Source organism: Andrena cerasifolii, chromosome 16 (assembly GCF_050908995.1).
Source record: "Andrena cerasifolii isolate SP2316 chromosome 16, iyAndCera1_principal, whole genome shotgun sequence".
In the NCBI taxonomy this organism is placed as follows: Eukaryota; Metazoa; Arthropoda; class Insecta; order Hymenoptera; family Andrenidae; genus Andrena; species Andrena cerasifolii.
This window is the reverse complement of record NC_135133.1, coordinates 9,345,757-9,372,316: the sequence shown is the minus strand read 5'-3', so window position 1 is coordinate 9,372,316 and position 26,560 is coordinate 9,345,757. Positions and strand designations below refer to the sequence as shown.

General features: G+C 37.8%; 10 protein-coding genes and 1 long non-coding RNA gene across 24 annotated transcripts in view; 5 read left to right on the top strand and 6 right to left on the bottom strand.

Moving 5' to 3' along the window:
• Window positions 1-1,876, bottom strand: part of Dachs (unconventional myosin-IXb-like dachs) — an 83,335-nt gene extending 81,459 nt beyond the window's left edge. Inside the window, exon 1 of the mRNA XM_076829008.1 lies at window positions 1,330-1,876. The gene's annotated coding sequence lies outside the window, so the exon portion shown is untranslated. The remainder of the gene's footprint in view (window positions 1-1,329) is intronic.
• Window positions 1,877-2,088: 212 nt separating this feature from the next.
• On the top strand, window positions 2,089-4,013 carry Sbat (LSMD1 domain-containing protein Sbat). Of its 2 annotated transcripts, none has more exons than XM_076829818.1 (2): window positions 2,089-2,183; window positions 3,494-4,013. In XM_076829818.1, the coding sequence occupies exons 1-2, from the start codon at window positions 2,157-2,159 to the stop codon at window positions 3,734-3,736; spliced, it is 270 nt and encodes an 89-aa protein (XP_076685933.1). In that variant the 5' UTR covers window positions 2,089-2,156; the 3' UTR covers window positions 3,737-4,013. The 2 variants fall into 2 exon arrangements, with proteins under 2 accessions (XP_076685933.1, XP_076685931.1); XM_076829816.1 differs by lacking the exon at window positions 2,089-2,183 and adding an exon at window positions 2,998-3,153.
• On the bottom strand, window positions 3,870-5,696 carry LOC143377959 (uncharacterized). Its single transcript, XM_076829814.1, has 5 exons — window positions 5,225-5,696; window positions 4,953-5,155; window positions 4,718-4,841; window positions 4,435-4,636; window positions 3,870-3,983 (listed from the first exon to the last, which is right to left on the bottom strand). The coding sequence occupies exons 1-5, from the start codon at window positions 5,276-5,278 to the stop codon at window positions 3,946-3,948; spliced, it is 621 nt and encodes a 206-aa protein (XP_076685929.1). The 5' UTR covers window positions 5,279-5,696; the 3' UTR covers window positions 3,870-3,945.
• Window positions 5,697-6,108: 412 nt separating this feature from the next.
• On the bottom strand, window positions 6,109-11,404 carry Grp170 (hypoxia up-regulated Grp170 co-chaperone protein). 3 transcript variants are annotated; one of them, XM_076829812.1, is made up of 9 exons: window positions 11,223-11,404; window positions 10,571-10,708; window positions 9,273-10,496; window positions 9,056-9,189; window positions 8,745-8,983; window positions 8,073-8,361; window positions 7,576-8,005; window positions 7,062-7,494; window positions 6,109-6,989 (listed from the first exon to the last, which is right to left on the bottom strand). In XM_076829812.1, exons 2-8 carry the CDS (start codon window positions 10,706-10,708, stop codon window positions 7,084-7,086), a joined length of 2,865 nt encoding a protein of 954 aa, XP_076685927.1. In that variant the 5' UTR covers window positions 11,223-11,404; the 3' UTR covers window positions 6,109-6,989; window positions 7,062-7,083. The 3 variants fall into 3 exon arrangements, with proteins under 3 accessions (XP_076685927.1, XP_076685928.1, XP_076685926.1); XM_076829813.1 differs by having other exon boundaries at window positions 6,109-7,494; window positions 8,790-8,983; XM_076829811.1 differs by having other exon boundaries at window positions 6,109-7,494; window positions 11,223-11,403.
• Window positions 7,941-12,187, top strand: LOC143377962 (uncharacterized). Its single transcript, XR_013087450.1, has 2 exons — window positions 7,941-8,056; window positions 11,912-12,187. It is a non-coding gene; the product is annotated as an uncharacterized LOC143377962 (long non-coding RNA).
• LOC143377960 (transmembrane protein 50A) lies at window positions 12,021-13,391 on the bottom strand. The gene is made up of 4 exons (XM_076829815.1): window positions 13,172-13,391; window positions 12,765-12,871; window positions 12,527-12,687; window positions 12,021-12,453 (listed from the first exon to the last, which is right to left on the bottom strand). The coding sequence occupies exons 1-4, from the start codon at window positions 13,268-13,270 to the stop codon at window positions 12,353-12,355; spliced, it is 468 nt and encodes a 155-aa protein (XP_076685930.1). The 5' UTR covers window positions 13,271-13,391; the 3' UTR covers window positions 12,021-12,352.
• Window positions 13,392-13,907: 516 nt separating this feature from the next.
• On the top strand, window positions 13,908-15,847 carry Zfrp8 (Zinc finger protein RP-8). 5 transcript variants are annotated; one of them, XM_076829791.1, is made up of 5 exons: window positions 13,908-14,050; window positions 14,441-14,843; window positions 14,910-15,330; window positions 15,406-15,508; window positions 15,586-15,847. In XM_076829791.1, exons 2-5 carry the CDS (start codon window positions 14,480-14,482, stop codon window positions 15,757-15,759), a joined length of 1,062 nt encoding a protein of 353 aa, XP_076685906.1. In that variant the 5' UTR covers window positions 13,908-14,050; window positions 14,441-14,479; the 3' UTR covers window positions 15,760-15,847. The 5 variants fall into 5 exon arrangements, with proteins under 5 accessions (XP_076685906.1, XP_076685909.1, XP_076685908.1 ...); XM_076829794.1 differs by having other exon boundaries at window positions 13,916-13,981; XM_076829793.1 differs by lacking the exon at window positions 13,908-14,050 and adding an exon at window positions 14,057-14,216.
• Window positions 15,357-20,090, bottom strand: LOC143377951 (uncharacterized). Its single transcript, XM_076829788.1, has 5 exons — window positions 19,953-20,090; window positions 17,269-18,473; window positions 16,986-17,199; window positions 16,703-16,905; window positions 15,357-16,579 (listed from the first exon to the last, which is right to left on the bottom strand). The coding sequence occupies exons 1-5, from the start codon at window positions 19,961-19,963 to the stop codon at window positions 16,203-16,205; spliced, it is 2,010 nt and encodes a 669-aa protein (XP_076685903.1). The 5' UTR covers window positions 19,964-20,090; the 3' UTR covers window positions 15,357-16,202.
• A 966-nt stretch (window positions 20,091-21,056) lies between these two features.
• LOC143377955 (single-pass membrane and coiled-coil domain-containing protein 4-like) lies at window positions 21,057-22,291 on the top strand. Of its 3 annotated transcripts, none has more exons than XM_076829804.1 (2): window positions 21,057-21,127; window positions 21,683-22,291. In XM_076829804.1, the coding sequence occupies exon 2, from the start codon at window positions 21,690-21,692 to the stop codon at window positions 21,867-21,869; it is 180 nt and encodes a 59-aa protein (XP_076685919.1). In that variant the 5' UTR covers window positions 21,057-21,127; window positions 21,683-21,689; the 3' UTR covers window positions 21,870-22,291. The 3 variants fall into 3 exon arrangements, with proteins under 3 accessions (XP_076685919.1, XP_076685917.1, XP_076685918.1); XM_076829802.1 differs by having other exon boundaries at window positions 21,104-21,245; XM_076829803.1 differs by lacking the exon at window positions 21,057-21,127 and adding an exon at window positions 21,254-21,494.
• Window positions 22,292-22,897: 606 nt separating this feature from the next.
• On the top strand, window positions 22,898-24,686 carry LOC143377954 (stromal cell-derived factor 2). The gene is made up of 5 exons (XM_076829801.1): window positions 22,898-23,034; window positions 23,384-23,579; window positions 23,656-23,880; window positions 23,961-24,160; window positions 24,243-24,686. The coding sequence occupies exons 1-4, from the start codon at window positions 22,959-22,961 to the stop codon at window positions 24,127-24,129; spliced, it is 666 nt and encodes a 221-aa protein (XP_076685916.1). The 5' UTR covers window positions 22,898-22,958; the 3' UTR covers window positions 24,130-24,160; window positions 24,243-24,686.
• LOC143377953 (palmitoyltransferase ZDHHC22-like) lies at window positions 24,477-26,485 on the bottom strand. 5 transcript variants are annotated; one of them, XM_076829796.1, is made up of 2 exons: window positions 26,148-26,485; window positions 24,477-25,761 (listed from the first exon to the last, which is right to left on the bottom strand). In XM_076829796.1, the coding sequence occupies exon 2, from the start codon at window positions 25,598-25,600 to the stop codon at window positions 24,794-24,796; it is 807 nt and encodes a 268-aa protein (XP_076685911.1). In that variant the 5' UTR covers window positions 25,601-25,761; window positions 26,148-26,485; the 3' UTR covers window positions 24,477-24,793. The 5 variants fall into 5 exon arrangements, with proteins under 5 accessions (XP_076685911.1, XP_076685912.1, XP_076685910.1 ...); XM_076829797.1 differs by having other exon boundaries at window positions 24,477-25,779; window positions 26,171-26,485; XM_076829795.1 differs by having other exon boundaries at window positions 26,171-26,485.
• Between the last annotated feature and the right edge of the window lie 75 nt (window positions 26,486-26,560).

The following is a 26,560-nucleotide window of genomic DNA, read 5'->3' as shown; positions in this document are numbered from 1 at the left end:
CAGAACTCCGACCAGTGGCGCACTCTGGATTTAATCTTCGGTGGAACTGAGTTGAAGGGATGAAAATATTTTTAATGCGAGTTCAATAAAGTTTCTTAGGTAATTATCAAGATTTATTTAATGCGTAGCGGACTGTAGGCCGGGAGAAAGTTTTATTTATTCCCTAGGCCCAAAACGGTCGGTTGCTCGAGTGCCTACTGCGGGTGGTCGAGCTTGGAGGTTAGGGCAATAAAGTGACGATTGCCAGAGCTCCAGAGAAATCCTGAGGGCAGCGTGACCTCTTCTGAAATTTGTTTCCCCCGTCCGTTAATTTCCGGGCGTTCGTCAAACGCCGACGAAAGAAGGGCAGAACCTTGCGGGACTTCGTACCGAACGCTTCGTGCTCTTTGGACTTTTCATTTTGAACAAGCTATTTGCATTCGCTTTGTTAGCCGTTGAGTATGTGCTGTTATTGTTAAACAGATTTTCTTTTCGCAAAGCCCCTTCTTTGGGGCTGCTAGGGCCCATTGGGCCCACCTCTGGGTGCGCCACTGACCCCGATTGTTTGGAAACGTATATCGAAACGCAATTTAAGGCCGTGGCGCATTTTGGCGAAGCGCGACGGAGAAATTAATAATAATTAATTAAACTTTTTCTCTACTGCCTTAAGTTGCATTTAAAGCTGAGCGGTTGGCCAGCGATCGGATTCAACGAGAAGCGGGACCCTGGAGATGTTTCGCGCCCACCCGATATAGTACACCGCGTAAAACTTGGGACGGATCGTACCTTAAGTCTGCAACGGAATTACGTGCAAATTGCAGCGACGCGTCGTTCGCATATTTCATCCGACGACACGGAAATCAAGAGGACGTTTAACCGTTCGTTAGCTCGCGGGAGGAAACTAAACCGGCGCGAACCCCGGCATCGAAAATGCATGCTGGTTATTAGTATTAATCTCGCCGGCGCACTCGAACCAGAACACAGCGAGCGTTGGCTCTTAAAAGCGTGCTCAAACAGTCAGTAACGAGCGAAATATCAGGGAACTTGGCAATAACGTCCTCATCTCTATTTTTCTTCCTCAACATATAAAGTCTCCATGTATAACGCTCTTAAATACCGAAGAAATATCCAGTAATACCAACGGAATTACGTGACAAAATTGTATAGATAGGTTACCACGAAAACTGTCGTGGGACACTTTTCCCGCCAACGATTCAAATAATACGTTAAAAAGTCGGACGCGTGGCGCCCCCTCTTCTCTGCCGAACCACGAATTCGCGCGCCCTTTCCTTCCCATTAGATCCCGCCGAATTCATGATCGTATATTGAATGAAAGTACTTTGCACTCACAAATTCTGATGCTGCGGGCGAAAGCACTGGACTCCGGTCCCTCGAAACTCCTGTCCATGGTTTTTGTAGCCGTACATCCGACAGAAACGCGGCCAACGGTTTGGGACGCCCGGCGATACTAGATTTAGCTTCCACTGTTCGTAGTCACTGAATTTCACTTCAAATCGCAACGAATTTGCGTTGGCACAGTGCGCGGAGTCTTAGTTTATACACTGACATCGTAAGGTTTTGCGACTGCGATCATATTAGACACGATATTGACTTTAAAGTTCACGTGCTACCGAACACGGCTGTTATCGCGACGACGGTTCGACCGGAACTGAATACCAAGCACGTCATCGAATTTGTTATTGCACGTTGACGTCCCCTCCCTCTGGTGATTACATTCGCGTTAGCCCTTCGATGTTTTGTTTCTATAAGTGCTACTTACAGCGATTCCTGAGCCAAGGAGATGTTAGAAATGTTAGAACCTTCGCTTCAGTGGGGTTAAGAAAGTTTGTTCGTTTCCATGGAAATGGCGATACTTTTATTGCGTATGCATATGAAGGAATTCGATAAGTCGTTTCGATCTCTGGGTGACTTATACAGCCTGCAACAGGTTATGAGAATGAATTTGTTATTGCAGAAGTGTAACTACTTGCACGATGTGTAAATTAGTGTCTCTTTTTAATTTACTTGGGTATAATTGCTGCTAATTAAGGGCGATTAATAATTCCAATCATTTGCCTCAATAGAGACGCCACTGCCATCTGTGGGAGCTTGTTTGTAATCAGTGGGACATATAAAAGATTTTCGTAAATGATTATTGAGATTCGACAACGTTCAAGATGAATCTCAATCGAAATTACGATGCAGTTGGTGCCTTAAGTATTTCTTAAATTTTAATAAAAAGCTATCGACTGAACTTGTCCTTTAAATTTGGTCCGTTTATCTTACGAGAAATTCTAGTCACGAATCATCAAATAAGTACAGGATCGACCTATCACCTTACGGATGTTCGTGTCGCCACCGTGTCCACCTGGTGATAGGCTGATAAGTCATCCTTTACATCGTCTGTGATACTACATTGCGTCAGTAAGGTAGGGAATGATCTCAAAATGGCAAAAAATTTCAAGTCGCCAAAAATTCTTCTCGCAAACATTACTTCTACGTGAAATGAAACTGTTTCCAAAATTTCAGCCAATTTGGAGCATGGGGGTTTTCGGAAGTTTAGCGGGACGCTGTGTTAATATAGTGCTACTATAATATTGCGACCTCGAAGCTTCTAATTTCTGGATAGTATTCCATAGACACTAGTTACAAAATTTTCTTCAATATCGACTTGTTTACAAAGGAAATCAATGGTATTCTTAAGGAAATACCATAGATATTTGGAATTGCAAGCTTCGAAGTACGAAAATCTATTAGTGAATGGAATTGTGCAACATGTTTCTTGAAATTAGTCATAACACTATAAGATTTAATTTTAATTTCTACCACTCGTAGCATTTTAATCTTACATATTTTAGACAGAGTTGATAACGTTGGGTGTGACACGAAAATGGTAAGGGGGCTCGCGAGCCCGCCGAGCGTGTGACAAAAAATTACTGCAAAATTACATTGGATCAATTGGATGATAAGTCTACCCTATACGTGGTCTGTGATAGCACCAGGGACGATTCAATTTTCGTCGAAAGTAGTTTTCTAAAGTTTGGAATTATCTTATCAGATTAGTGCAATTTTATTCGAGACGACACTCGTATAGTTGACAACTTAGATATGAAAGAGAGGCGTAATATACGTCGTGACGTGATGAACGATGATTACATCTATAAAAATGGGGAGGTAATTTTACAGTCACGTATTTTACGCAACTGCATTTCGTTCAGCTTTGAAAATCTCTTATTATCCTCACTTTATCGCGTATTTTGTCTTCCCACGAAAGGTTAGGTGCGTCTGTATTGACGAGCATCTCATCTAACCTCTTAACTGTATACGATTCTAATATTTCGTAGCTCATTAGCATTTTGAGCTTGTATTCTTGGCATTGCTTCCCTAGATTCTATTTAATACACACTATTACGCAATAAGAATATAACGGCAATACAAATCAAAGAAATGAAGAGGTTAATGTTCACAATTGCCAATGTAAACAAAGACGCTTTTTTTTTACAAATTTGCGTAGGCGGTCAACACGAAAGAGTCTCCTGCGAGGCAGAAGTTGCGTGGATGGTTGAATCGGAACTTACGAATAAAGATGACAGACGGTAGAGTCTTAATGGGTGTATTCTTATGCACCGACCGTGACGCCAATGTGATATTAGGAGCGTGCTCGGAATTCCTGTCCGAGGATCACACGGAAGCAAGAACACTCGGCTTGGCGATGATACCCGGTAGACACATCGTGACGATACATCTCGACGCTTGAGCAACGGCTATCTTTTAAAATTCATTGCGTATCATTCGCCACCCTCTGTTCTCTTGAATCGTACAATTCCTATTGCTTTCATTCGTTCGATGTAAATATCTTTGTTGAAGAGAGAAAGGAGGTGCGAGGGTAATTTATTTCTAACACGTCGCTATTTATTACGCAAGAAATTTGAGACAGTTAAGTTTCAAACGATGAGCCGAGTTGCCTTACCGATCGACTGATTCATTAGAATTTGTTTTACTTGCTGGAAAATAAAAATGACAGAATTAATGAAGATCGTCCTGTGTTCGTTAACCTGCTTTACATTCGCTCGTTCCGCTTTGGGGCCGCCCTTAAATTGCGTAAGGGTAATTTTAGCGATTTCGTACTCCCTTCATACTCCACTATAAGAATTTGTAAGATTTGATATTGCAACTCCCTCCTTACGTAATATTTTTTACATATAATTTTTTCAGTAATTAAGATTCTGTTAAAGCTTTATATAATTCATTTAACTCGGTTTCGTGAAATTTAAACTAAATCTACCTTTCCGGAACATTAATGATAGAATTTGTATTTATTGAAAATTAGGTTGAAAAATATTACGTAAGACGCTAATTGACTCCCCTCCCCCTCTGTAAGAAAACTTAAGAAATTCGCGACTTCCTCCCTCTGTAAATAGCCTTACGTAATTTAAGGATGATCCCTTTACTTACAATGTCTGATACATTGCTCCTGTACATCGCAGTACTCTTGTTCGAGTACCGTGACAAGAGCGACTTCCTCCTTTATGTTTCTTAACGCGTCATCTATTCGCTGGGAAAGAGAGATAGACAAGTTGTCCATGCCAGACAGGTAACTCATCTCCGAAGCCGCTTCTGCCATTTTGTGCACATAATCGACGTATCCTGTTAACTTCTAACGAGAAACATATAGTACCATTAAAGCATCTTTCGTGATCGCAGTTCGTTAATGCAAATTTATTTCATTTTCTCTTACAGTTAAGATTTCTTTTTTACTTTGTACTTCGGACCTTAGTTCAACTATCATGTCCCAATGTCTATCGCTAACGTTATATTGCAAAGTTTCTCTTGAAAGGGAAATTAATTCATTTAACAAACCCCTAGAAAGTAATTTAGACCATTGGTACGAATAACTGGGATGCGGCTCGTTCTTAATAGTGTATTCATTAATCGAACCCTGTACGCTTATAACAGAAGTTCACATAACCTACTTATACTCGTTACTTGTTCTGATTATCGCAGTGTATGCGACTGTTAATATCTGCGTCGCACTGTTTACAGCATCTATCGTCGACTGCTGTATCATATACTCGTGAGTCAGTGTCTTTACATCCGGAGGTTCAAATTTTAATTTATCATCTTCTGTAGGCTTCTTGGTGTCCGAGTGATTCGTAAACACAAAGCTTGCCGCGTACTGCGTAATAGGAAAGAAGTTAATTAAATGTTACGTTAGGATTGGTTTACTTGTAATTCAGGGAAATACCACGATAGGACCAGTCTTCGTAAACAATGTTCGACAAAGTTGACGCAGTGACATGATGTTTAACACATGAATGTCACCAAGAAAAGTTAATTGTACAAATTTTTCGAAATACAAATGTACTCTGCGTGTAACCAATCCAATCTGCACGAGGTCAAAAAGTGTTGGTACATCGCGACAAGTTCGTAACGTGCGTTGGATATGAATGTTTAAAAATTAATATAAAAGAATGTGAAAATAGCTATCCGGTACTTTTGTATTTATTTACAACGTGTTACAGCCATGCTGCGATGGCAAAACTATCTAGTGGCGTGATATGGAATTACTTTGGAAAATCGCGGGACATTTGAATTTTTGAAAACTCGATTAACATCGAACATACCGAATGTGTATTAGTTTATTCCTAATTAAGACAATATTAATAATTAATGAGAATAAAAACTGATTTACAGAATCTTTTATTCTATATAATTCGAAATGTTACAACTCTTGATAGCATATTAGGAAATAGAGAGAAGTGATTAATTTTTATCGGATCGATGGCAATATCAAATCTGTATTCTCACTTTGAATTCAAGTGTCTCTAATTTCTCCACGCCACCTATTGTGAATGCACAAATCGACTGAAAGTAAAACATCTCAGTGATAATAATTCATATAAATATATAAATATCTATTTCTTTAATATGTATTTGAATCGTACATCATTAATAATAATACTGCCTTAAGTAATATGTTAAAATAAATAGGCTATTATAAATTAATGTATTTCATTAGCTTGACGTTGCATTAAATTGCAGGAAGACTCTTTCATAAGATAAAGGTGTTTAATGTTTTCCTTGTAACTAGCAGATTCGATATGAAATGTACAAACCAATAAAGTGCAATTATTTCTTCCATCCTTTACTTCATCAATCTCTTACACACTGCTTTATTCACCCAAAAAGTAATAAATAACATAATCGAGGATTTCACATTGGAATGATTATTTATCAATCAATTCGTATTGGATTTCTAAATGGAAACGAATTATCAAGCGATCGATTCACCTGGCTTGATATAACTTAATTAGTAACGGCCACGATCGAACACATAATTGCTGTATCATCAAATTAATTATATTATCGATATAATGGAGCACACATAGGATGCGTTTAAGTTAGGCGTCTCGTAGCGAAGATTAATTAATTAGGAATGTAGAAAAAAAAATGAAACATTGGATTCTCGTTATTAAAGAGGCTGCCTCGTATGTATGCGTGTGTAATTATGCTCGATGTAGACGTTTGTAGAAAATTATCTTTAAGCTATAGCATAGAGTATACTCTAAGAATATAGTATCAAGACGAGAAGTATCACAATTAAATATTATGTCCACAATAGACGAAAGTCGACCAAGTAGAACGTTGTATCATTTGTAAACGACTCCATCCCAATAAGGAATTTATTCCTTCTAGCTGATCGTAATATAATTATCGGAAACTTGTTATCGCATGAATGCAAATACAACATTCAGATCTGCTACTACTTGGCACTCAAAATAAAACAAATCTTTTCGTGAATATCATAGTCGGCTTTCCATCTTTGTATTCGACACCACTCTGAGTTAATTAATCCTATTACTTTCTTGTATGAAAAACATGCGAACCGTAATCTAATGAAAACAAAAATAATTTTTCATATTCCGACGCCCGAAGTGATTCGTCTAGCCACTTTAACACATAATTTCTCAAATGTGATTCAGGCTTTTAAATGCATTCGTAAATCAATCCTACAACATATAATAAATTGCCTATAACTTATCAACCGAGACGAGATCGGCCAATAATAAAAAGTCACACACTTTTAAATAATAAGATTTCTCTTTAAAGTTCTTGATGTGCTTCTTGGACACCATCGTCACTTGATCGAGCTTCCTTATCTTTCGACGTTACTGTCGGCTCCTCCGAACCGGTCGGCTCTACTGGCTTTTCATTTTCTGCGTCCGCAGAAGCTGCACTTTCATCCTGAGCGGCCTCCTTCTCAGAATCAGAGCCAGATTTAGGAACAGATTCGGGCTCCGACCCCTCTTTTGTGTCCGTCGCGTTGTCGTTCGCGTTCTCAGTATGATTCGTTGCAGTTTCTTGCTTCGGTCGCCAGATCTTTGCTTTGTTTATCAGATACTTCACTTCTCTGTCCAGCAACGCCATTTTATTCGCGATATCGCGAACTTTGTATTTCACTGGCTCGTGCAAAGCCGTTTCAGCGAACGATTTAATAACTACGTCATAATATTCCTGCAAACAAATGTAACAGAACGTTACGATCGCTTATTTCATACGAAATATAAACTGCCAACTACAACTACGATTACTTACCTGAGTTTCGTTAATTACTTTGTCTAACGTATCGATCTCGACTAGAGTGAAAATCTCGCTCGTCAAGCTCAAGTTTCTCATATTATTTAAAAATGTTCTGCTCGCGTTCAGCATAGAAGTCATGCCTTTCATTACTTCTACGCGTTCTCTGTGTTCGTATACACGCTCGTACACGTCGTTGGTTAATTTCTGAAGCTCCGCCAACTTCTCCTCGTATACTTCCGCGCTGGCGGTGAACCCATCTTCGTACAGCCACTCAGAGATCTCGGAACATGCTTTCAATATACTCTCTGCTTCTTGGGAAGTAGCCGCGACAGCGTACTCCTCGGATTCTAATTTTTGCTGGGCATCGATTATGAATGTCTCCAAATTGTTCAAAGCTGTCTCGCGCTTCGTTTTTTCGAAATCGTATACGTCCAAGCGATGTAATCTGAGATTGTTACGCATCACGTTAGAATATAAATCGCAGATAATGATTATGGTAAGTATTTACTCACTTAGCACGAGACTCGAGCAGTTTATCGCCGGAGAGGATCTGTGGTCCCAGCTTCGCTTCGTCAGCTTTGATTGGCTCTTTAACAGTCACAATCGTAGACTTCTTCTCTTTCTCAGCTTTCTCGGTCTTATTCGCCGTTTTGTCCTCGGTCACTGTAGTTTCATTCTTTTTGTTCGCCTTATCCTCCGACTCCTTCTGTGACTCAGGATATTCCAGCTCCTCGTGAACCGGTTTAATATCTTCCTTCAATTGCTCCTCCACCTTTCCTTCTTTATCTTTGTCTTCCGAGCCTAAGATAAAACAATTACATTCATTCAACCCTTCCATCTGCGTTTATGCGAAAGTTACATCAAATGTGATTACAACTGTTTTACACGATACATTCTTTCAGGCCACACGGAAAGCACGTGCAAGTTGGTGATAAAAATTGTATCGAAACGAATCGTGTAAAGAAAGTGTAATTTAACTTTCTTGTGCGTGATCATTTCATTTATAAATGCTTGCAAAAAATGTCTCTGTTTTGAAATAAATTAATTCCGTGAAAACCGTTCTCTGTGTTATCCGTAGAAAGTAACAAAAAAAATCATCGAAAAAAAACAGACAAAACATTATTCTGAGGAAACCAACTCGATAAAATAGAAGTATCATTTTTTGCAGAGCATTCAGCACAAACCTGCAAAAAGTTTACTAATAGTTGAGCCAAGTATTGAGAAAGTACCCTCTTCTTCATCAGCAGCCGGGCTTGATTTTTCTGATACTAGTTCTACATTAAGTAAATTAAGTACACCGCTATCGTCCATTGCAAAATGCGCTTTGATCCCCTTGCTTTCTGCTCCTTCCTTCACGTGTTTCTCCAGAGCTTCAGCTACGCCAGTTAAAGTAATAGTGGACAGATTTAAGTTACCAATAGCGCTAAAATGAAAACAATGGTCAATAGTCACGAATACTACATACTAAGTAATAATAACTCTCAGAAGTACTCACGCTATTTCATTAGCGGGTAAATAGTCCAATTCAGCATAATTAATATGGAACTGGAAATTCTCTGTATATTTATTAAATGTAATGATTTTCTTTTGCGGGTAAGGATTCATTTTACTGAATAGTGACTTCTTCACCTAAAAAGTAGGTTCATAAAAATTAGTACCCGCCCTTTTCTGCGTGAAAATTGAAACTGATTATAACCAGAACGAAAGCGTACTTGTTTCACTCTATTGTCAACAGTTCTATCAAAGTTTATTTGTATGGGAAACAGTACTGCATCTTTAGTAACAAACTTCTTCACTTTGAACCCTTTACTAAGATCCGCAGCTTTGTAGACTGCTCCTAATACAGCTGCTTCGTCGGTGTTGATATTTTTGGACAGTTCCACTGTCAAATATTGGCTTAAATACTCCTGTACCTTTGGCATTCTAGTACCTGCTCCTACTAATACGACTTGAGATATAATATCCATTGATAAACCTGATGTTTTTAAAGCAACCTTAATTGGATCCACAGCTCGTTCAAATAAGTCAGAACAGAGTTGTTCCAGCTTGTCCCTAGTAACTTGTACTCTGAAGTCGTGTTCCTCTATTAGCCCCTCGATTTGAGCAAAATGATCCGTATTTGCACTCAGCACGTTTTTCACGCGACCAGCTTCTTTAAAGAGTTTCGCCATTGCTCTCGGATTCTTTAATACAGAATTCGATGTTTTATTCAAAGCATCAAATTCTTTCGCCAGATGATGCTGCAATCTAAGCTGCACGTCCAGCCCTCCCAAGGTGCGATCATAACCCACGCCCAAGACAGTAACATGCGGATTAGTCTCAACGAATCCCCTCTCCTTCGTCTTCATATTTTGATAACTAACGACTGTCGCTGTTGTGCTACTTGCTCCCATGTCATAGAACATCACATAATGCGCAGTGTCGTTTATTTCTTTGCTACGGAAAATTCCATAGTTCAATGCAACGGCGGTATAATCATTGATAAGCTGCAAAACCTTGATTCCTGCAAGATCCGCTGCTTGCATAAGAGCCCGTCTCTCGACTTGATTAAAAAATCCCGGAACAGTTATCACCGCTTCGCTGATCTTCTGACCAGCTGAATTCTCCGCAAATTCTCTTCCTTTGCGCAGAATCTGTGCGAGCAGCTCTTCCGGCGTATACGTCGTGTTTTCATTTAATCTAAAGGCAATGGTGTTCTGTTCCTCACTGGGGACGATATCGTAATACGGAAACCTTTTCGCGTGAAGCTGCACCATAGGATTGTCTATCGACTTTCCTAGAAGGTCTAACATGTATGAAAAACTATTTTGTGGCGACCTAAGGCCAACTACTTGAGCTTCTTCTCCGAAACTTCTTTCCCCATTCCGAAATGAAATTGTGACCGGAGTTTTCCTCTTTGATTCTTCGTTCAGGGCTATTTCCATAGGAACGCCAGGCTGCACAAATCGTCGTTTAATGTCATTACTGAAATTCATTTAATGAATGCCAAACAATCTTAACTTTTACTCACCGAAACAATAGCCACTTTCATTGACTCGCTGCCAATGTCAATGCTCATAACAGCGACCCCATTGCTACTGCCGATAAAAGTAGCAATAGTAATCAATAGCAACCCAGTAACAGACATCTTTAATTCATTCAATTTCATCTAGAATTCAAAATAATTATTACACAAAATGAAATCTGCCTAACACTAATACCAGTGCCTTTCCTCCAAGCTTGTACTTAATCGACTTAAAAGTACAGTGGAAATTCAAAGTGCTTAGTGACTTAGAATCTTCTATATGTTTGTCAAACTATCCTTCAGCATAAAAGCTACGTTACCAGAGATTCGAATGCTTTAATTTTGCTCCAAAGGCAGCAGAATTTTTAAAAAGCATATGCCACGACAGAAACAATGAAACTATGTAGCAGGACTGTACTTGAAAGAACTTTCAAATGTTATAAGAAACCGAATTGGAAAATCGGCAAGTAAAAACGGAAGGCCACTAAGTGGCACGCGAGAATACACTCGTCTGACGAGTAAGTTTCAGCGAGAATGGGATATCTTCGCGCGCGAGGAGTAATTCCTGTATTTCCACGAGAATTTTCGTGGGACTGTCAAACTTGGTTATGCTAGCCGGGGATCTGAGAAAGCGATCCCGAGTAACGGTTTTAAATACCTTGAAACGCTACGAAGTCCCCGTGCCTGTTTGAAGCAAATTAATCCGGCGATCGAACGACTATACTGCCCTTAAACCATCAGGCATGGGCACTGGTTCGTTTCAATCTTTTTCAAAGGAAAAACACAACGCAGTCCACTGCTAACGTTTCGTCAAACTGAACGAGAACCATGTGTTTGTGTGGCACAACGCGATTGGTAAAATAAGATGGAAGAAAACGCTTCATATTGGTCCGCGTTGGCAAATCAAAACCAATAATCCGTTATCCCCCCCACCACCACTGCGAACGTGGGATACTTCAAAAAAGTCACGGGACCTCGAAAATCATTTTACTCCCTTCATTCTTATTTAAGTACTCGACTTTGCCTACGATCTGAATTCGTTTCGCCTTACTATAATTAATCGATCATTATCTCGTTTCTTTTTTTAGGCAGCACATTTCTACGATCTAATTATGTAACGGAAGGTACAGATTAGATAAATAGAAGACAATACTTGATAAATGAAGGCAATCGCTATATGTACTTCGAAAATCAATGTGTAACATTATTCTTCGTTACATACTTAGTTGGGTGTATTAATAAATGGAAACTATATTGTTGGTTTCGATAGGTTTAGCAATGATGTATATACTTAATCATTTATTTATAAGGCGAAGTTTCAGTTTCACTATTTATTGCATGCTTTAGAATTATTATGGCGATTGGAGAATGAACTTCTGAGGCCGCGGTGGAAGGCGCAGATATCGAAACCAACAGTAGTAGCGGCCGAAGTCGATGCGCATAAATTAAACGCGTGAACAGAAAACTATGGTTTATTATTACACAAGTTATTTCTACGTGAACAGTATAGTACTTATATTTTATTGTACACAGTGATTAATTGGTCTCTAAACGAGTCGTTATAAATAAGTAGTATACGTAAGCGTTTAAATAACTAGCTGTATATGAGTAAAGTAAAAACAACGAAGTTGTTCGATTTTATTGTGAACCAATCCGGCCCACCTATGCAATATGTATAATCGTTTGTGTCGCCCCTTGGTTTCAACTGCTCCATTCCGAAGCATGGCAGAACCAACAGACTCTGTGCAAAAAGAAAGGATGTTCTTGATGTACAAACATGGATTAATCTCACAGCTCTTCTACTCGCCCAAATTTGAATGTGAGCGACCCCACAAAGATGAATATGTTTTGTAAAAAGATCCCGACACCAGGCCAATGATGTTGCGCTTCTGAAAAGAATGAAATTCATAAAATTTAACCATGAGAATGTTTAATGCTTAATCATAAGAGCGCGTTGCAAACCTGCGGCCACAAAATTCGTGAACAGAATCCCGCAGGCCGCAATGACAGCGGCGAATCCCAGTACAAATCCGACAAACAGCCAGCCTTTGGTGCCTTTAGTCCCCAGAAACCCGCCGTTATATCCGTCGCCCCTTATTTGAGCGTTTGTTACAGAATTTATCCTACGTGAATGGATTAACTGTTATCAGTAACTAAGAAGAATATAGAGGCATCGATACACGAGTTGTTCGAACTTTACATGAATAAGGATAGGGTCCCCAATACTCCGCACATGTGATACACATTCAGCATTTCACTGGGGTACTTGGCTTGGGCGTCGATGACGATCCACCATCCTACGAAGAACTGAAATTCCAAAGAAACTTTTTTTAACGCGCTTAAGAAAGTACTTATCGCGTACTTAGCGCCGCAAATGTTCCTCTGTCACAATCTGTCCAGATCTTTGCAGTAAATTACGATGAGCTTTATGCTTGATTATTTACTGTTATAAAAACATGCGAGAAAGCAACGAATTCTGAGTCACGATAGTATTGTTCGTTGCGAATAACGGAAATCATTCAAAGGTAATTGTACGATTAAAGAGAAAGGTAGATCGAAATGTAACGTCAGTGTCAGGCTCAGGGTAACGTAAACTTCGATGTTTACCAATGTCCCAGCCAGCATAGACACCAATACATTTCGTTTCTCGCCCACTTCGAACCACACGCATGTGGAAGATTGCAAACTCTCCAGATAAGACGTCATCCTTTCAAATTCTCAGCGAAGGCGGCCCGGAACTGAATTTCACACTTTAGACAGCTAACCTAAATAACGAGCATATCAAAGTATCAAACCACGAATATCATCGTACACAATGGACAGAGAAATATGCGCTAGCGACGCAAGGAGTGAACTAAAATGGGCGTTGAAACACGCGCAGTGCCAGTCTTAAGGTTGCCACTAATTCGGATAAAGTTGTGGGGGATATCCGATTAGATAGACAACGTGAATAATCGAGGAATTAAGGAAAACATCCGTTAGGTCGGGGAACAGAATATTTAAAGAATTTATACAGAAAATGTAACAAAAACCTTAGCAACTAATAAACAGAAGAACAATTAATTATAAACATTTATAACTCACTTCATTCATTCTTCATTCATTCGATAAATTATAAAGTCGCGCGCAAACAGGCATACCACAACACAAACACGAAACCCCACAAAGTCATTCTAAAAAAGCGCATTCTAGCGGTGAGACCTGGAACTATGAAAACTGCGAGTTCTGATTATTCCTGTCCTTGTCTAAACAGCATACCCTCTCTTTCTAATCGCCACCTCCTCGCGCCATGCTCTCCTGCTACCAGGAGCTGAAAAGTATCAGGCTCGCATAACCAAAGTTGGTGGCACACTTCCTTTCTCTCTCTGCAGCTGCAATCGCCGACCTCCATCATCATCCTGCGTTCCTGTTAACTTGGTAGATTTTCTGTTCGTATTCGGAACAGTTGAGTCGCATTATATGACGTTTGAATGTATGGGACAAACAGTAAGGAAATTGCCGCTTCCAAAAGCGGCTACTATTTGTTCAATTTTACGTAAAAGATGTGCGAGAAACGTTGCTGGAGATTGTCAGAAGCCTATATTTCCGAATGCGATTCTAAAGCTGCGTAGAATAGTAATAAGAACCTAATGAGTTACCGAATAACATGATTGTAAAAACCTTCTTATTCATTGATATTTTAAGTATTCTGAGGTAGGCTTCGGGTAGAGGTAGCGTAACTTATTACACAGCGATTTTAAGTGATACAATTTCACAATTCATTTCTTTTCAACGTTTTTACATTGGATAAAAGGGGTACCTTCCATGCTCCTTGAAACTAACCCCAGGCCTTGTGGCAACATAATTCTCATTTCCTTTAATTGCATTTATTTACAGATCAAAGGGCACCGATACTTGGTATAAAGTTCGTAGAAGATGACGGTAGACTTAGGCTTCGCAGAGAAATGCGAATCTTGGCTGTTGGAGAGTAGATTCTTTCCAAGTAAAGTAGGCGGTAAGCCAGCGTGGCTTAATCTGAAGGATATACCCGGCGAGAAAGATCTTCAGTGCGAATATTGTAAGGAACCTTGCGTCTTTTTGTGCCAAATCTATGCTCCATACGAAGATAGCGAAACTGCTTTCCACAGAACGATATATGTCTTTGTATGCAAGAAACCGAAGTGTTGTAAATCGAACGGGAATGGAAACTTGAAAGTCTTTCGCTCCCAGTTACCAAGAGCGAACCAATTCTATCCTTCCGAACCACCTGTGGAGCAACCCGACTGGAGAACTGATATCAGTATGTATGTGAAAAGCATCTGTAATACATTTGAGGCACCACTAAATCAAAGATAAATGTTCTTAGGTGTAGATCGATGGGTAAAAACATGCCGCGTCTGTGGAATATTTGCACCTAATCATTGTTCCAAATGCAAGAGCGTGAATTATTGTTGTCGCACTCACCAAATTCAAGATTGGAAGTCTGGCCACAAAGTATCCTGCGGCGTTAGTCAGGGCGCAGTAGGGAATAGTAAACTTTTATTTCCAGAGTATGAAATAGTAATAGAAGCAGAGAATGCAAAGGGAGATGACGATGACACAGACAATTTTAAGAAAGAAGAGGAGGAAATTGAGAAGTATGAGAAAATGATAGAGGAAGGCAAGGCTGGAACGTTTCAGAACGAGGATGTACAGAATGAATTATTGAGCATGGCTAATCAAAAGGAAGATGAAACGTTCTCCGAATTTCGCTCAGCCAGTGACAAATATCCGGATCAAGTTTTAAGGTACAGGTTGTTTAACGAACACCAGATTGAAAACAAAAACGTGTATTCTTAACATAACTGTTCTTGTGATTACAGATATAACAGGGGAGGACAGATTTTATACATCTCAGCAGAAAATAAAGTCAACGAAGTACTAAAATGCTCCGAGTGCAATGGAGAGAGACAATTTGAATTTCAGGTAAAACAATGATATGTTAAAATTTCTCTGAATCTTTAACAATGTATACGTAACTGCTATAAAATTTTCCATCACAGATCATGCCTCAGTTGCTGAACTTCCTAAATTTTGAAAATCCTCTCGAATGCATCGACTGGGGTATTTTAGCAATATTCACGTGCCAAAAGTCGTGTGAAACAAAAAGTGGATACAGCCTGGAATACATATGGAAACAAGATATCGTAGAAGACAATTCAAGCGACGCTTCATAGAAAAATTATAATATTAAAAATAATTAAAAAAATATTATATGTAAATACATAGGAAAATAAAGCACCTTAATTACACAAAATGAAAGAATATGTTTCCTTAAAAGACCATTCATAATCTGTAAAACTACTTAAAACCTAAAATACGCTTACAATGTATAAGGCACTTCGACTTTTATTGCAAGGAAGTCAACCTATAGAAAAATATACTATGTATATACGAATAAACAGCGGTGTTCCATTCACAACACCTTTCGCCGGTGTGCGCTTATGTTGTCTGCAATTCTATCACAGAAGTATATGTCACTTAAGTTTAAAAGTTATGTGTACACTCTAATAAACCTTAGATACATTACAGTTAATTCCACGATACCTATATCACAGGAACCTTATTATGGCATTATTTAACAAAACTTGTACTTTGGCTGTAGATTATAGTATATAAATTATTGCATCGTAGAGAGCAAGATAGCCTCGCTATCTTGGCAATACTGTTTGAAGCATTTCAAACTAATACTGTTCACGGCTTTCGTTAAATTATGGGACAAATCGAACGGGTCCTGCACGCACAACGAAGAATCAATGCGAAAGTATTCTGGCTTGTCAAATATGGACAGGTGTTCGGTATAACATTTCATTTCCTTCGGTAATGCATTCGACTCTACAAAAGCCTTCTTAGTTAACGAATAACCCAGAAGCGGGCAAATAACGTAATGTTGGTAGTCATAATTAGCATAAAACTTGAAAAAGTCCAGTAACAACTCTGAAATAGGTCGCTCTGGCTTATCGTTACTTTTGGGTTGAGCAACCCCAGTTTCCCAGCCTAGAAACACGATTATATTACAAAATTATTTTGGGTACAATGAAACAGGCGAAGTAACAACAATTTACTTTACAATTAGATGCGGTAATGCGTTGCACATTAAAAATAATGTAATACACTTACCACATACAACGCGAGAGTCATTGGCTTCCTTTATTAACGTTGCAACGCTTGGCAAATATGATTCTCCTTGCAGATAAAATATAACGAACCAAACGAGAGAATAATTTGTAAAACCGTGCCTTCCGGGTAAATTAAAGAGGGAGAACCATTTTTTAATAAATAATATCATCTTTCGGCAGGGTGGATACGCATCGTTGAATGATCTACAAGTTACATTGAATTACAAATCTACTCCTCATTCGTCTATTGATATGTTTTACTACAATGAAATGCAATACGATACCGTATTAATTTGGAGTTCTCAACAGCAAGACCACTTGTAACAGTAATATCACAGTGCACGCCTGTTCGTTTATATATTAACTTTATAATAGGAGTTCTAGTTTCTCTCAATATTGCTTTCACTTCCCATTCCTCTTTCCGTTTCTGCAAAGCTTGCGTTATATACGTAAAACATATCTTCGAGCGTTCAGTTTTATTTTTATAACAAGTGTCTCCTAAAATGCAGAAACATTAGCTGAAACGTAACGCTTCGTGAATCGTTCTCTTTCGGAGTCTATACTTACCGCAGTCAAGATATATATCTATATCGCTATTTGTAAATCCAAGTCCAGTGACTCTTGAACCGAATAAAAATGCTTTGACAGATGGAAGGTATGGCTTTATGCTATTCTCTAACGATCGTATCACTTCCTCCTGTATATTGTCATTCGATAAAACTTGTGTTTGTTGTATTAAAATATCAGCAGTTTCGTCAACGTGCGTTAATAATTCTTTTATACATTCGGGAAGATCCTCGACCATAAAATCTTTGCTCTCCAATAAATATTTATGCATTATATCGCTACAATGCTGTGTATAACAGTTTATCTGACCCAACCACAAGGTAGCACACGGGATACAAAAGTCAAATATATGATTCTTAGGTATCTGCCTATGCTTTGTAACAATATGCTCTATGAATTCTAATTTATATGCATACACTGTCGTGCATATAGTGCACGAATATCTTTGGATACTATACCACAACCTGTTGAGCTCTTGCAACACGCAATTACACCTGCTATCGATAACTTTGTAGAACTTTTTATACTTATTCTTATGCATCTGTGTATTAATATGAGTATCGATCATTACGGGATGATTATGGAGGGACACCCCACAAGGATAACATTTTATAGAATCTTCTGAAATTCTTTTCATATACTGTTTGAACAACTTCTTATCCGCCTCTTCTATTTGCTTGACGTTCGCTCTATGCGACGTGATGCATATATGCTCGTATAACAAATATAAATCTCTGGAAACAGTTGTATTACAAACCATGCAATATAATTTCGTATTGTTTTGTGGTATTAGTAATTCAACGTTCGATTTCACAGCGTCCAATTTCTCTTTGCTTAGAGTGTACATTTCCTCCTCGATTTTTAAATACCTCTTATCATATACTTTGTTCAAACATTCCCGTAGAGGCAGTTTCTTAGGTCTCGCACGTTCAGATGGTGATACGAGGAACGGCGAATCGCCGAGATATTGTTTGATTTCTCTCTGTACATCCTTAGGTATGTCCAAACCGGTATCAACTCTTTTAACAATGCACGGTTTTGCATCGGTAATAGATATTTCATTAAATCGATGCAATATCGACATTGTAACGCCGACACTGGAGACGCTGGAATCTGGCTTTCCGAGCGATAATTGTGTGAGAAACCTCATATGTGTACTTGCCTTACAGTGTTCGGTCAGGTTATGGTCTGTGTTCAATTTTACACTGCAAAATGAACAACGGTAATCAATATTATTTTTTATACTATTAGAAAGATCGACCAGCGAAGCGTCAAAAAATATAAGACACTTTTCTTTGAGACATGCGTCTTCGTTGTCCACTTTGAAAATTAGAACATTACAAAGCTCGAAGTTTTTCTTTTGCATACTTTGAATACCACCACTTGTCTTAATATCTCTCAATGCTCTCGTTAAATTATTTAAATGCGTCTCCAAGCGCAAATGATTAATGAACAAAGTAGTTCCTGGCATTATCGATTTACAACACAAACATTTATATAAAATCATATCATCCCTGATTCTCTTAGAAGTGATTTTAAATTTATGAGTTACTGTACTAATGTGATCAAGCACATAATTGATATCAATTTCTGCATCGCACAATTCACAGCAATAGGAGCAATCCTGAGTAATAATTTTCTTCTTATCTCGGGCATTATTATTCTTATCTTCAGTAATATTATCTATAATTAAATACTTCCCTTTCTTTTTATTCTTTGTTAATAAGTTTCTATCATTTGTAATACCATTATCAATGAAATTCTCCCTTTGCCTTTTTATCACGTTAGTATGAGATTTTCCTTTAATATGCAATAGAGTATCATGCAACGAAGGCATGTTACGTTTGCAGCCTGTACACGAGAAGACGATAGTAGTATCGACTCCATTTACTATCCCATTCTTTAACAACATTTGATCAATGGCTTTATCTTTCTCATTGCATTCTTTTATTTCTCTTTTCTTCGGTAACATTGCAGTCGTTATCTGATATTTATCTTTCTTCTTAACCAAATCTAATACTTCCTTTCCACTATCAATTTTACAATCAATATATGTCTCACGTGTTACGTCGTTCCTACTATCTCCGTTTTCGCTTTGTCGCTCCATTGCAGTGATATATTGTTTCCCTCGAGTACGTTATAAATTTAGAAAATATGATCCGGAGGTGGCAATAAACAAAATTTACGCATCGAAAGGCCTAAATAGTGTACTACAATTTTGTTATTATTGTTAACTTCTTAACTTCTCCCTCGTGTAGTCCAGTCCGTCGTGTGCCTTCACATTTATGGGTTGTAGCAACTCAACTCTTGTACGCCTACTTTTATTTCTCATTTCAAGTCAACTTAGCTGCAATGCTTTAACTGTTACATCAGAGCCAATGTGTACCTGTTGCTCGAATTTTATATAATTTGCAACATTTAAGGCTGAATTGTTAACTATATACACACGATCATTGAGCATCCATTACAGATGACATTCACGATTTTTTGCTCCGCACTTCTACAAACTCTTACGGTGTCCATGACGATCTAAACATTGTTTTTGTACGCACCCTAGTACTCGGAAAAGTTATTTCGATGATTCATAGAATTGCTAACGTCAGCGAATCAGTGGTGGTATTTCAAAGTAATGTTCCTCTTATAAGTAGATTACAATTAATACTAAAAAGATCTTAATACGACACCTTCTTTCCATTCATGCTACTGGAACGTCGGGGATACATTAACCGAATGAAAGATATGACGTTAGATAACTTTTATAGCGGGACACGGGAAACTACCCAGCGCTGAATGCTCGTAAACCGGGAATATTGCTTCTTTATACTTACGTTACTCATCTACAAACTACCAATCACTTAATCAAAAATCATTAATCTGTCCCTGCGCCTGTATGGCCGCTGTTATGAATTCTTCAGGGTTTTTAGTTGCAAGTTCAGGGGTGGCAATCTTGTAAGTGAATTTAAGTCCAGGAAACGGGGTCCTCGCCCGTGTCGCGGATTCTTATAATTGCGATTACGCGATGACAATAAAATACATCTACTCGCCTCGAGATCTGGATATCGTGGACATCGTCTCGCAATTTCCCGCTACTAATAACACCGATAATTTTTTTGTTTGAAAACATCTGCACTGCGTACTTGCAAGGAGAAAAGCTGAAGTTTACAATTCGAACGAGCTTGTTACATCAGCCACGAATCATTAGAAACAAAAGTGCAATTAATAAAGTAACGTTAAAAAGATTTCTGACTTATTTCAAGGTGCCCTGACAATAAAACCATTATAAAGCCACATCTGTGCAACTGCTGCGGGCTTATCAATAGGAAGCGAATATATCATTCGATGATGCTTCCAAAAAGAATTATCATTTATACGAAACAGATAATTAATGCACGCGTCGATACTGCTGCTCTTTCACTTATTCTCACGGTTCCCCTACTTTCGTCCATTTTTTCTTCACTATATTTCTTGCACGATGTTCCTACAAAGTTTACGAATAACATTTAAAAAGAAAATGTTTAAATATCATCACACGTAACCCTGTCTAATCTAAAATTGCTTCCCAATCGTAGTAATGATTCTTACGAATCTTGATTTCGGTGACCGTTAGAACGCTTTAAATTCTGATTTGAATGACGCGAAGCTTTATAATATTCACGTGCATGTATAACAGTTGCAGAATACAAATAAAGTAATTAAGTAATCGTTCCTGGAATTTCGCACAGAGAAGTGCACGCACCATAAAGGTATAAATATATACGTCTACATATTAATATACAGAAATATGGTTTCGATCCGAGCGTACTGATCAGCGTAGTTCAATTGACTGCCTCCATACGGAAGTGACAGGAATTGCGAGTTGGTAGGGTAGCGTTATTTTATTACGTGTCATGTACGCAAATCTGCTTTTCCCGATTGCTTGAGAACTGCAACACGGATCCTCGATATTCTTTAATATTTGGTTATTTTAATTGTTAAAGGTACTACCACTCGTGCTCTCATTTATTTATCTAATAAACCGTACGAATTCCGTATTTTCATTTAAAAGTGCGTGTGTTTAGTGATGTTCGAAACTGTCATAAACATATGCATCGCAAATGTGTTCGATATGCTTTATCAACCGGTGCTTTCATAAGTCTACTTGAAAGTACAATCAGAATAATAAAGACACACTTTCCTATAAACAACTAATGCTCTTAGTAATACATTGACACTTTCAAGAACTTTCAGTAAGTCAGAAACTTGTATAATTACAATTTAAATTGATTTTTCGTAAGAACACTGGTATCTCAATGTTGTACTTTCTTTTCTCTCTCTCTCTCTCTCTCTCTCTCTCTCTCTCTCTCTCTCTCTCTTTAAATTATGCTCAAGCTTGTTGCGATAATAAATAACTGTTAACTTATTTCTTTCCTTCCAGCAAGAAGATGCGTCAGTTGAGGGGAAAGACGAAAGAGACGAACAAACAGAAGAAAGAGAGGAAAAAGGAATTTATGGAGAACAAACAGCGCGTCTTCACAGTTGTGTTACCCACAATCGTTGCGATATTCGTTGTAATAGCGGCGTATGTGTACACGAAGACCCGTCCGAAAGCTATTGAATACTAATCAGCATATTCATCTTCGCTGACGATTAAAGCACTACACCAGTGTATTTTGAGAATGCTTGGACAGTTCCTCGATACATTTGTACAATTAAATTAGAATCGTTTAAATAAGAAGGCAGACGCGAATGCCCGCTCGTAAAACATTTCATTCCTACCACTCGATGATCAAACATGTACATTATGCATTGATTATATGACTTTTAAAGAATATTTTTCACGCTGAAAGTTATGTAATATCGGAACACAAATATCAACTAAGCGAATACGGATAAGAAACTTTTTATTACGCAGAAAAAAATTTAGATACTTGCGTCGTCGTCGTACAATCTGTCTATATCAAAGTAGTTATTTTTTTAATTCATGTATTCGATTGCAATCCATCTTTTCAAGTGCAATTCTACAAAATAAACTATATTAAATTGATTCTGAGTACACGGTTGCGTCTTTTTGATGTAACCGATAAATGCTTAGTCTAATAATTTACTCCATTTTTTAAATAAAATGAAAAACATTGTTTTATAAAATATTTACATAATAAATATGAATGTGACATCAGTTTGGTAATGTTCTGCACTTTTAATCGATTTTAAAATAAAAAATTAAAACCGGTACTTCAAAAAAATAAAAATGCACTAAAAAGTAAAAAATAATTTAATCCCTTATTTAATCTACGACTCTCACATTTTTTAAGTCGGCGCCAGACTTACACAGTGCAAATGATGAGATGCCGACTTAAAAAATATGGGAGTCGTAGACTAAATAAGGGATTAAATTATTTTTTACTTTTTAGTGCATTTTTATTATTTTGAAGTCGGTATTAATTTTTTTTTTTTAATTTTTATTTCCCCCATATAGTATATTATCCCTGCATTTACAGTTCACATTGTTGCTATTTCCTTCCTCATTGGTGTAATTACAAATGCAATCTGTAAGTCATAAAAATTGTAACTCGAGATCGTCAGAATTGAGCACCACTGAGATAGCCATGTTACACCAATAGGAATCTAACACGTATACAGATGCATGCACGTGCATCGCGCATTCAGCTTCTGCTTCTTCGCAAATTAAACGTTTTATTATTATTTCAAACATGAGAGAGAATCTGTCCTACTTATTCCCATTCCTGATTTTCACGATACTCGCGCTTTGGACAAGCTCTGCTAAAGGTAAACTGATATTCTTACTATCAATCGTGCGTCAAGTGTCAAGTTGATCATTGTGTATTTTGAAACGTCAATTTTCCACTTGCATCAAACATAATACTATATTCTCTGTTTTACGAGGCTCTTGCATCTCACTACTGCAAAATATTGTTAATATCATTAGCACCTGCATCTACTAACCTATATTATTAAAAACTTTATTGTAATACTAGTCGCTTAAATTGTAGTATAGAACGAGATTAGGGGTAAAGCACTTTGATAGTCAGCGTTACGTAAATCTTATTGATAGCTTCCTCTGCAAGGTCTTTAAACAAGGCATTTATGTGCATTAAAATATGTATTCTTTGTGCAGCGAAAGGAACGCAGTATGTGACGTGCAGCTCTGTATTGAAATTGATGAACGTAGACTACAAAGTCAGATTGCATTCGCACGATATAAAGTATGGAAGCGGTAGTGGCCAACAGTCGGTAACAGGGACATCGGCGAAGGAAGATGGAAATTCTTATTGGCTTGTTAAAGCTGCTACGAAGAAACAATGCAATAGGGGGTATGTAACTCGTTGTGTTAATCTATCAAGTATTTTTCTATTTCTTGCAAAATGCAAAGTTTTAACGCTGCGCTAGGGAGCCGATCAAGTGCGGAGATACCTTAAGATTGGAGCATGTGGCGACGAAAAAGAATCTCCATTCCCACCGTGTTAGTTCGCCGCTCAGTGGAAAGTTAGAAGTATCTGCTTATGGAGATAGCAAAGGAGAGGGCGATAACGGAGACAATTGGCTTCTAATATGCGAGACCGACTTTTGGACAAGAGACGAACCTGTTATGTTCAAGCATGTAGATACAGACACGTAAGTTACTCGCAGATCTGCATTGTAACAAGATGCAAGAACGTATCTCCTTGATTCTTAAAAGTGCTTTTATTTCACAGATATTTAGCAGTAAGTGGAAGAGTTTACAGTAATCTGATTACTGGTCAAACAGAAGTGGTGGGTGAATATTCTTCTACTAGTCCGCACGTCGAATGGGTAACAACGGAAGGAGTATTTATTCACCCAAATGACTTTAAAGCCCAGCATCATGCACATACAGAATTGTAAAACGGATTCCTTAGACATAGAATTTGTTATGGTAAATAATTTTCAATAGAACTCGATCGTACGTTACGTGTAACAGAAATTCTTTATTAATTCGGTTTTAAATTTCTTTACAGATCAGTATCTGATTGTTCTATATTTCTACAAAGAAGGATTTTCCTTAAAAAAGTACGTAAATGAATTTGATACATCAAAAATTAGTGGAGGAATAAATCTTCCAATATAGTAATACATAAGATAAACTTTCGAGAGCAAAAAATTCGTATCATCTGGATAAAAGGCAAGCGAAGTTGTGAATAACTATATCCCTGATACAGTTTCTATCCTGAATGTGAATGTAATAATGAAAATTTCTTTCATCTTACATGTTTGCAAACTTCTCCAATGAATTTCTAAAAATTTCGGAGACTGCAGAACGATTCTGTTTGGTCTAGTGTATAAATGAGTAAATGTATCGAACACGTGTAATATTTATTACAATATAATACCACTTATGATAACTGAGAAATTCGCATTTAGCATTGTATATGTACAGATATGTATAAAAGTGTATGAGCACATTCTCGTGTATTTAATTTATTACTTTATGGTTATTGCTACTGTATAAGGAAAGTCATTCAGTGTTTCCATTTTTCTGTATATAAACGCACAAGTTCTAAGCCTACATTCACACCTCTTTTAATTCATATTTTCCATTGAGATCTCTAGTTCCTGCAAGACCATTGTATGGGAATATTATATTCAATATACCATAACTCCCAAAGATGTCCCTCAAACTTTGTTTCCCTGATACGTTCGCATATCGCTGTTTACCCGCTATACAACTGTGCAGTTTCCACGTTCCATATACCATGCAAATGCATAAAAGTGAAACCAGTACGTCGAACATCGTCACGAGTAGTATAAAAGTCTTTTCTCTGGAATGTAATAATTTGACGAGAGCGACAGGAAAGCAGAAGTTGAGGAATATGTTAAAAGAGTCTGTATCTGTTCTTACAGCACTATTAATATTCTCATACAAATATGGTCCGAGGGTGCACAAGGAATACATACACGTCAGCGATGTGTAAAAACAAAATAGAATGAAATTGCCTATGTTCTGCCTCAATATACAAGCGCCTAAGAAAAAGCAATGATGATCTCGAAAATGGAAACACTTTCTGCAAAAGATACAATGCTGCGTCGGCTTGCATGTATACTTTAAACATTTCTCACAGTACCAGTATTTATATTCCACGTTCGTCGCTACTTTATTATACATTAATTTCATCGCCGCCGCTTTAATTTCCATGACTGCGGCACATCGACTTATATTATACGCAGAGTACCAATTCAAATACGCTTGAATGGAAAAGAATAAGAAGACTGGAGTGACTTTCTCATTGATAAATGCTGTTAGAACGATAACGGCGAAGCTGTACAGTAGAGCGATTAACGGGCAAAACTTTGCGACACTTTTAGGAAGTGCTTTCATATCTTTTATCCACAATGCGTGTTGCAAGGCAAGTTATTAAATGGTTAATTTGCGCTTTAGAAAATCTAAATCCAAAATTAATCCTGGACATAAGTTTTTGCTTCCTTCATTGCTTTTAATATTAATCCAGAATAATTGTATTGATACATTTGTTGTTTCCCCTGTAAAACGGAGAACACCTATGCAAATATTGTAATGATTAAGAATCCTTCGCTTCTTAATTAAGATATTTAGAGAAATAAATCCTTAACTTCCGTCATTTACAATTAATCGATCGAACAAGTTCATTTTTAACCGCCTTTCTCGCTCTTCATATAAGAAGGAACCCGCCGACCGACGAGTTCAGACCTGCTCTGCACATGTTGGCGCTCATTGGTGCCGGAACAAGCTACTATTGGCTATACCCCAACCAATGCTCCCTCGGAGCCAATGAGCTCATTCTACACGCGTGAAACGGGTTCCTTCTTATATGACAAGGAGATATATTACGAATTAAAAAATGATAAAACTTAATGACATTATTCAATGAATATATCAAGTCGCTTACTGAGTCAAGATAATAATACGTACACTGTTATTTACTGAAATATTGCGTTAAATAAGTGTCTAGAAAAATTAATTTCTGTGTATTGTTGACCTATTGCCCAAACTATTGTAGGTTAGCTAACACTACTTTCTGTTCACTGACCTTCACTACACAACCCTTCCGAGTTGATCGCGAACATATGTGTGTGAATGGAATTGCTCTCACTCTCTTCTAATATCAAAATTCTCGATTAAATATTCATATCATATTAATAGAATCTGACTCTGTTAATTTTCCTAAATACCCATAAAAGTATTCAGTATGAACGTCCCTAATGGTCCCTAATTTGTAACTTAAGGGGGTAGACACGGGTAATGCAGCGCGCTGTATACCGACACAATCTGGCCCGAAACATGGGTTCGGGATTTTTCGTT

What these genes read in the sequence shown, in the direction of transcription:
- Sbat (XM_076829816.1), top strand. Translation starts at nt 3,088, where the DNA reads ATGAAAGAGAGGCGTAATATACGTCGTGACGTGATGAACGATGATTAC. An exon ending in ACATCTATAAAAATGGGGAG is followed by an intron (nt 3,154 to 3,493) that starts GTAATTTTACAG and finishes AAATTTGCGTAG; the next exon opens with GCGGTCAACACGAAAGAGTC.
- LOC143377959 (XM_076829814.1), bottom strand. Translation starts at nt 5,278, where the DNA reads ATGTCACTGCGTCAACTTTGTCGAACATTGTTTACGAAGACTGGTCCT. An exon ending in AGAACAAGTAACGAGTATAA is followed by an intron (nt 4,842 to 4,952) that starts GTAGGTTATGTG and finishes ATTACTTTCTAG; the next exon opens with GGGTTTGTTAAATGAATTAA. An exon ending in GTAAAAAAGAAATCTTAACT is followed by an intron (nt 4,637 to 4,717) that starts GTAAGAGAAAAT and finishes GTTTCTCGTTAG; the next exon opens with AAGTTAACAGGATACGTCGA.
- Grp170 (XM_076829812.1), bottom strand. Translation starts at nt 10,708, where the DNA reads ATGAAATTGAATGAATTAAAGATGTCTGTTACTGGGTTGCTATTGATT. An exon ending in TTACCCGCTAATGAAATAGC is followed by an intron (nt 8,984 to 9,055) that starts GTGAGTACTTCT and finishes TTTTCATTTTAG; the next exon opens with CGCTATTGGTAACTTAAATC. An exon ending in TATTAGTAAACTTTTTGCAG is followed by an intron (nt 8,362 to 8,744) that starts GTTTGTGCTGAA and finishes GTTTTATCTTAG; the next exon opens with GCTCGGAAGACAAAGATAAA.
- LOC143377960 (XM_076829815.1), bottom strand. Translation starts at nt 13,270, where the DNA reads ATGACGTCTTATCTGGAGAGTTTGCAATCTTCCACATGCGTGTGGTTC. An exon ending in GGGACCCTATCCTTATTCAT is followed by an intron (nt 12,688 to 12,764) that starts GTAAAGTTCGAA and finishes CCATTCACGTAG; the next exon opens with GATAAATTCTGTAACAAACG. An exon ending in CACGAATTTTGTGGCCGCAG is followed by an intron (nt 12,454 to 12,526) that starts GTTTGCAACGCG and finishes CATTCTTTTCAG; the next exon opens with AAGCGCAACATCATTGGCCT.
- Zfrp8 (XM_076829791.1), top strand. Translation starts at nt 14,480, where the DNA reads ATGACGGTAGACTTAGGCTTCGCAGAGAAATGCGAATCTTGGCTGTTG. An exon ending in CGACTGGAGAACTGATATCA is followed by an intron (nt 14,844 to 14,909) that starts GTATGTATGTGA and finishes AAATGTTCTTAG; the next exon opens with GTGTAGATCGATGGGTAAAA. An exon ending in TATCCGGATCAAGTTTTAAG is followed by an intron (nt 15,331 to 15,405) that starts GTACAGGTTGTT and finishes TTGTGATTACAG; the next exon opens with ATATAACAGGGGAGGACAGA.
- LOC143377951 (XM_076829788.1), bottom strand. An exon ending in GAGAACTCCAAATTAATACG is followed by an intron (nt 16,906 to 16,985) that starts GTATCGTATTGC and finishes TGTAACTTGTAG; the next exon opens with ATCATTCAACGATGCGTATC. An exon ending in TGACTCTCGCGTTGTATGTG is followed by an intron (nt 16,580 to 16,702) that starts GTAAGTGTATTA and finishes TCGTGTTTCTAG; the next exon opens with GCTGGGAAACTGGGGTTGCT.
- LOC143377955 (XM_076829804.1), top strand. Translation starts at nt 21,690, where the DNA reads ATGCGTCAGTTGAGGGGAAAGACGAAAGAGACGAACAAACAGAAGAAA.
- LOC143377954 (XM_076829801.1), top strand. Translation starts at nt 22,959, where the DNA reads ATGAGAGAGAATCTGTCCTACTTATTCCCATTCCTGATTTTCACGATA. An exon ending in TTGGACAAGCTCTGCTAAAG is followed by an intron (nt 23,035 to 23,383) that starts GTAAACTGATAT and finishes TTCTTTGTGCAG; the next exon opens with CGAAAGGAACGCAGTATGTG. An exon ending in AAGAAACAATGCAATAGGGG is followed by an intron (nt 23,580 to 23,655) that starts GTATGTAACTCG and finishes ACGCTGCGCTAG; the next exon opens with GGAGCCGATCAAGTGCGGAG.
- LOC143377953 (XM_076829796.1), bottom strand. Translation starts at nt 25,600, where the DNA reads ATGAAAGCACTTCCTAAAAGTGTCGCAAAGTTTTGCCCGTTAATCGCT.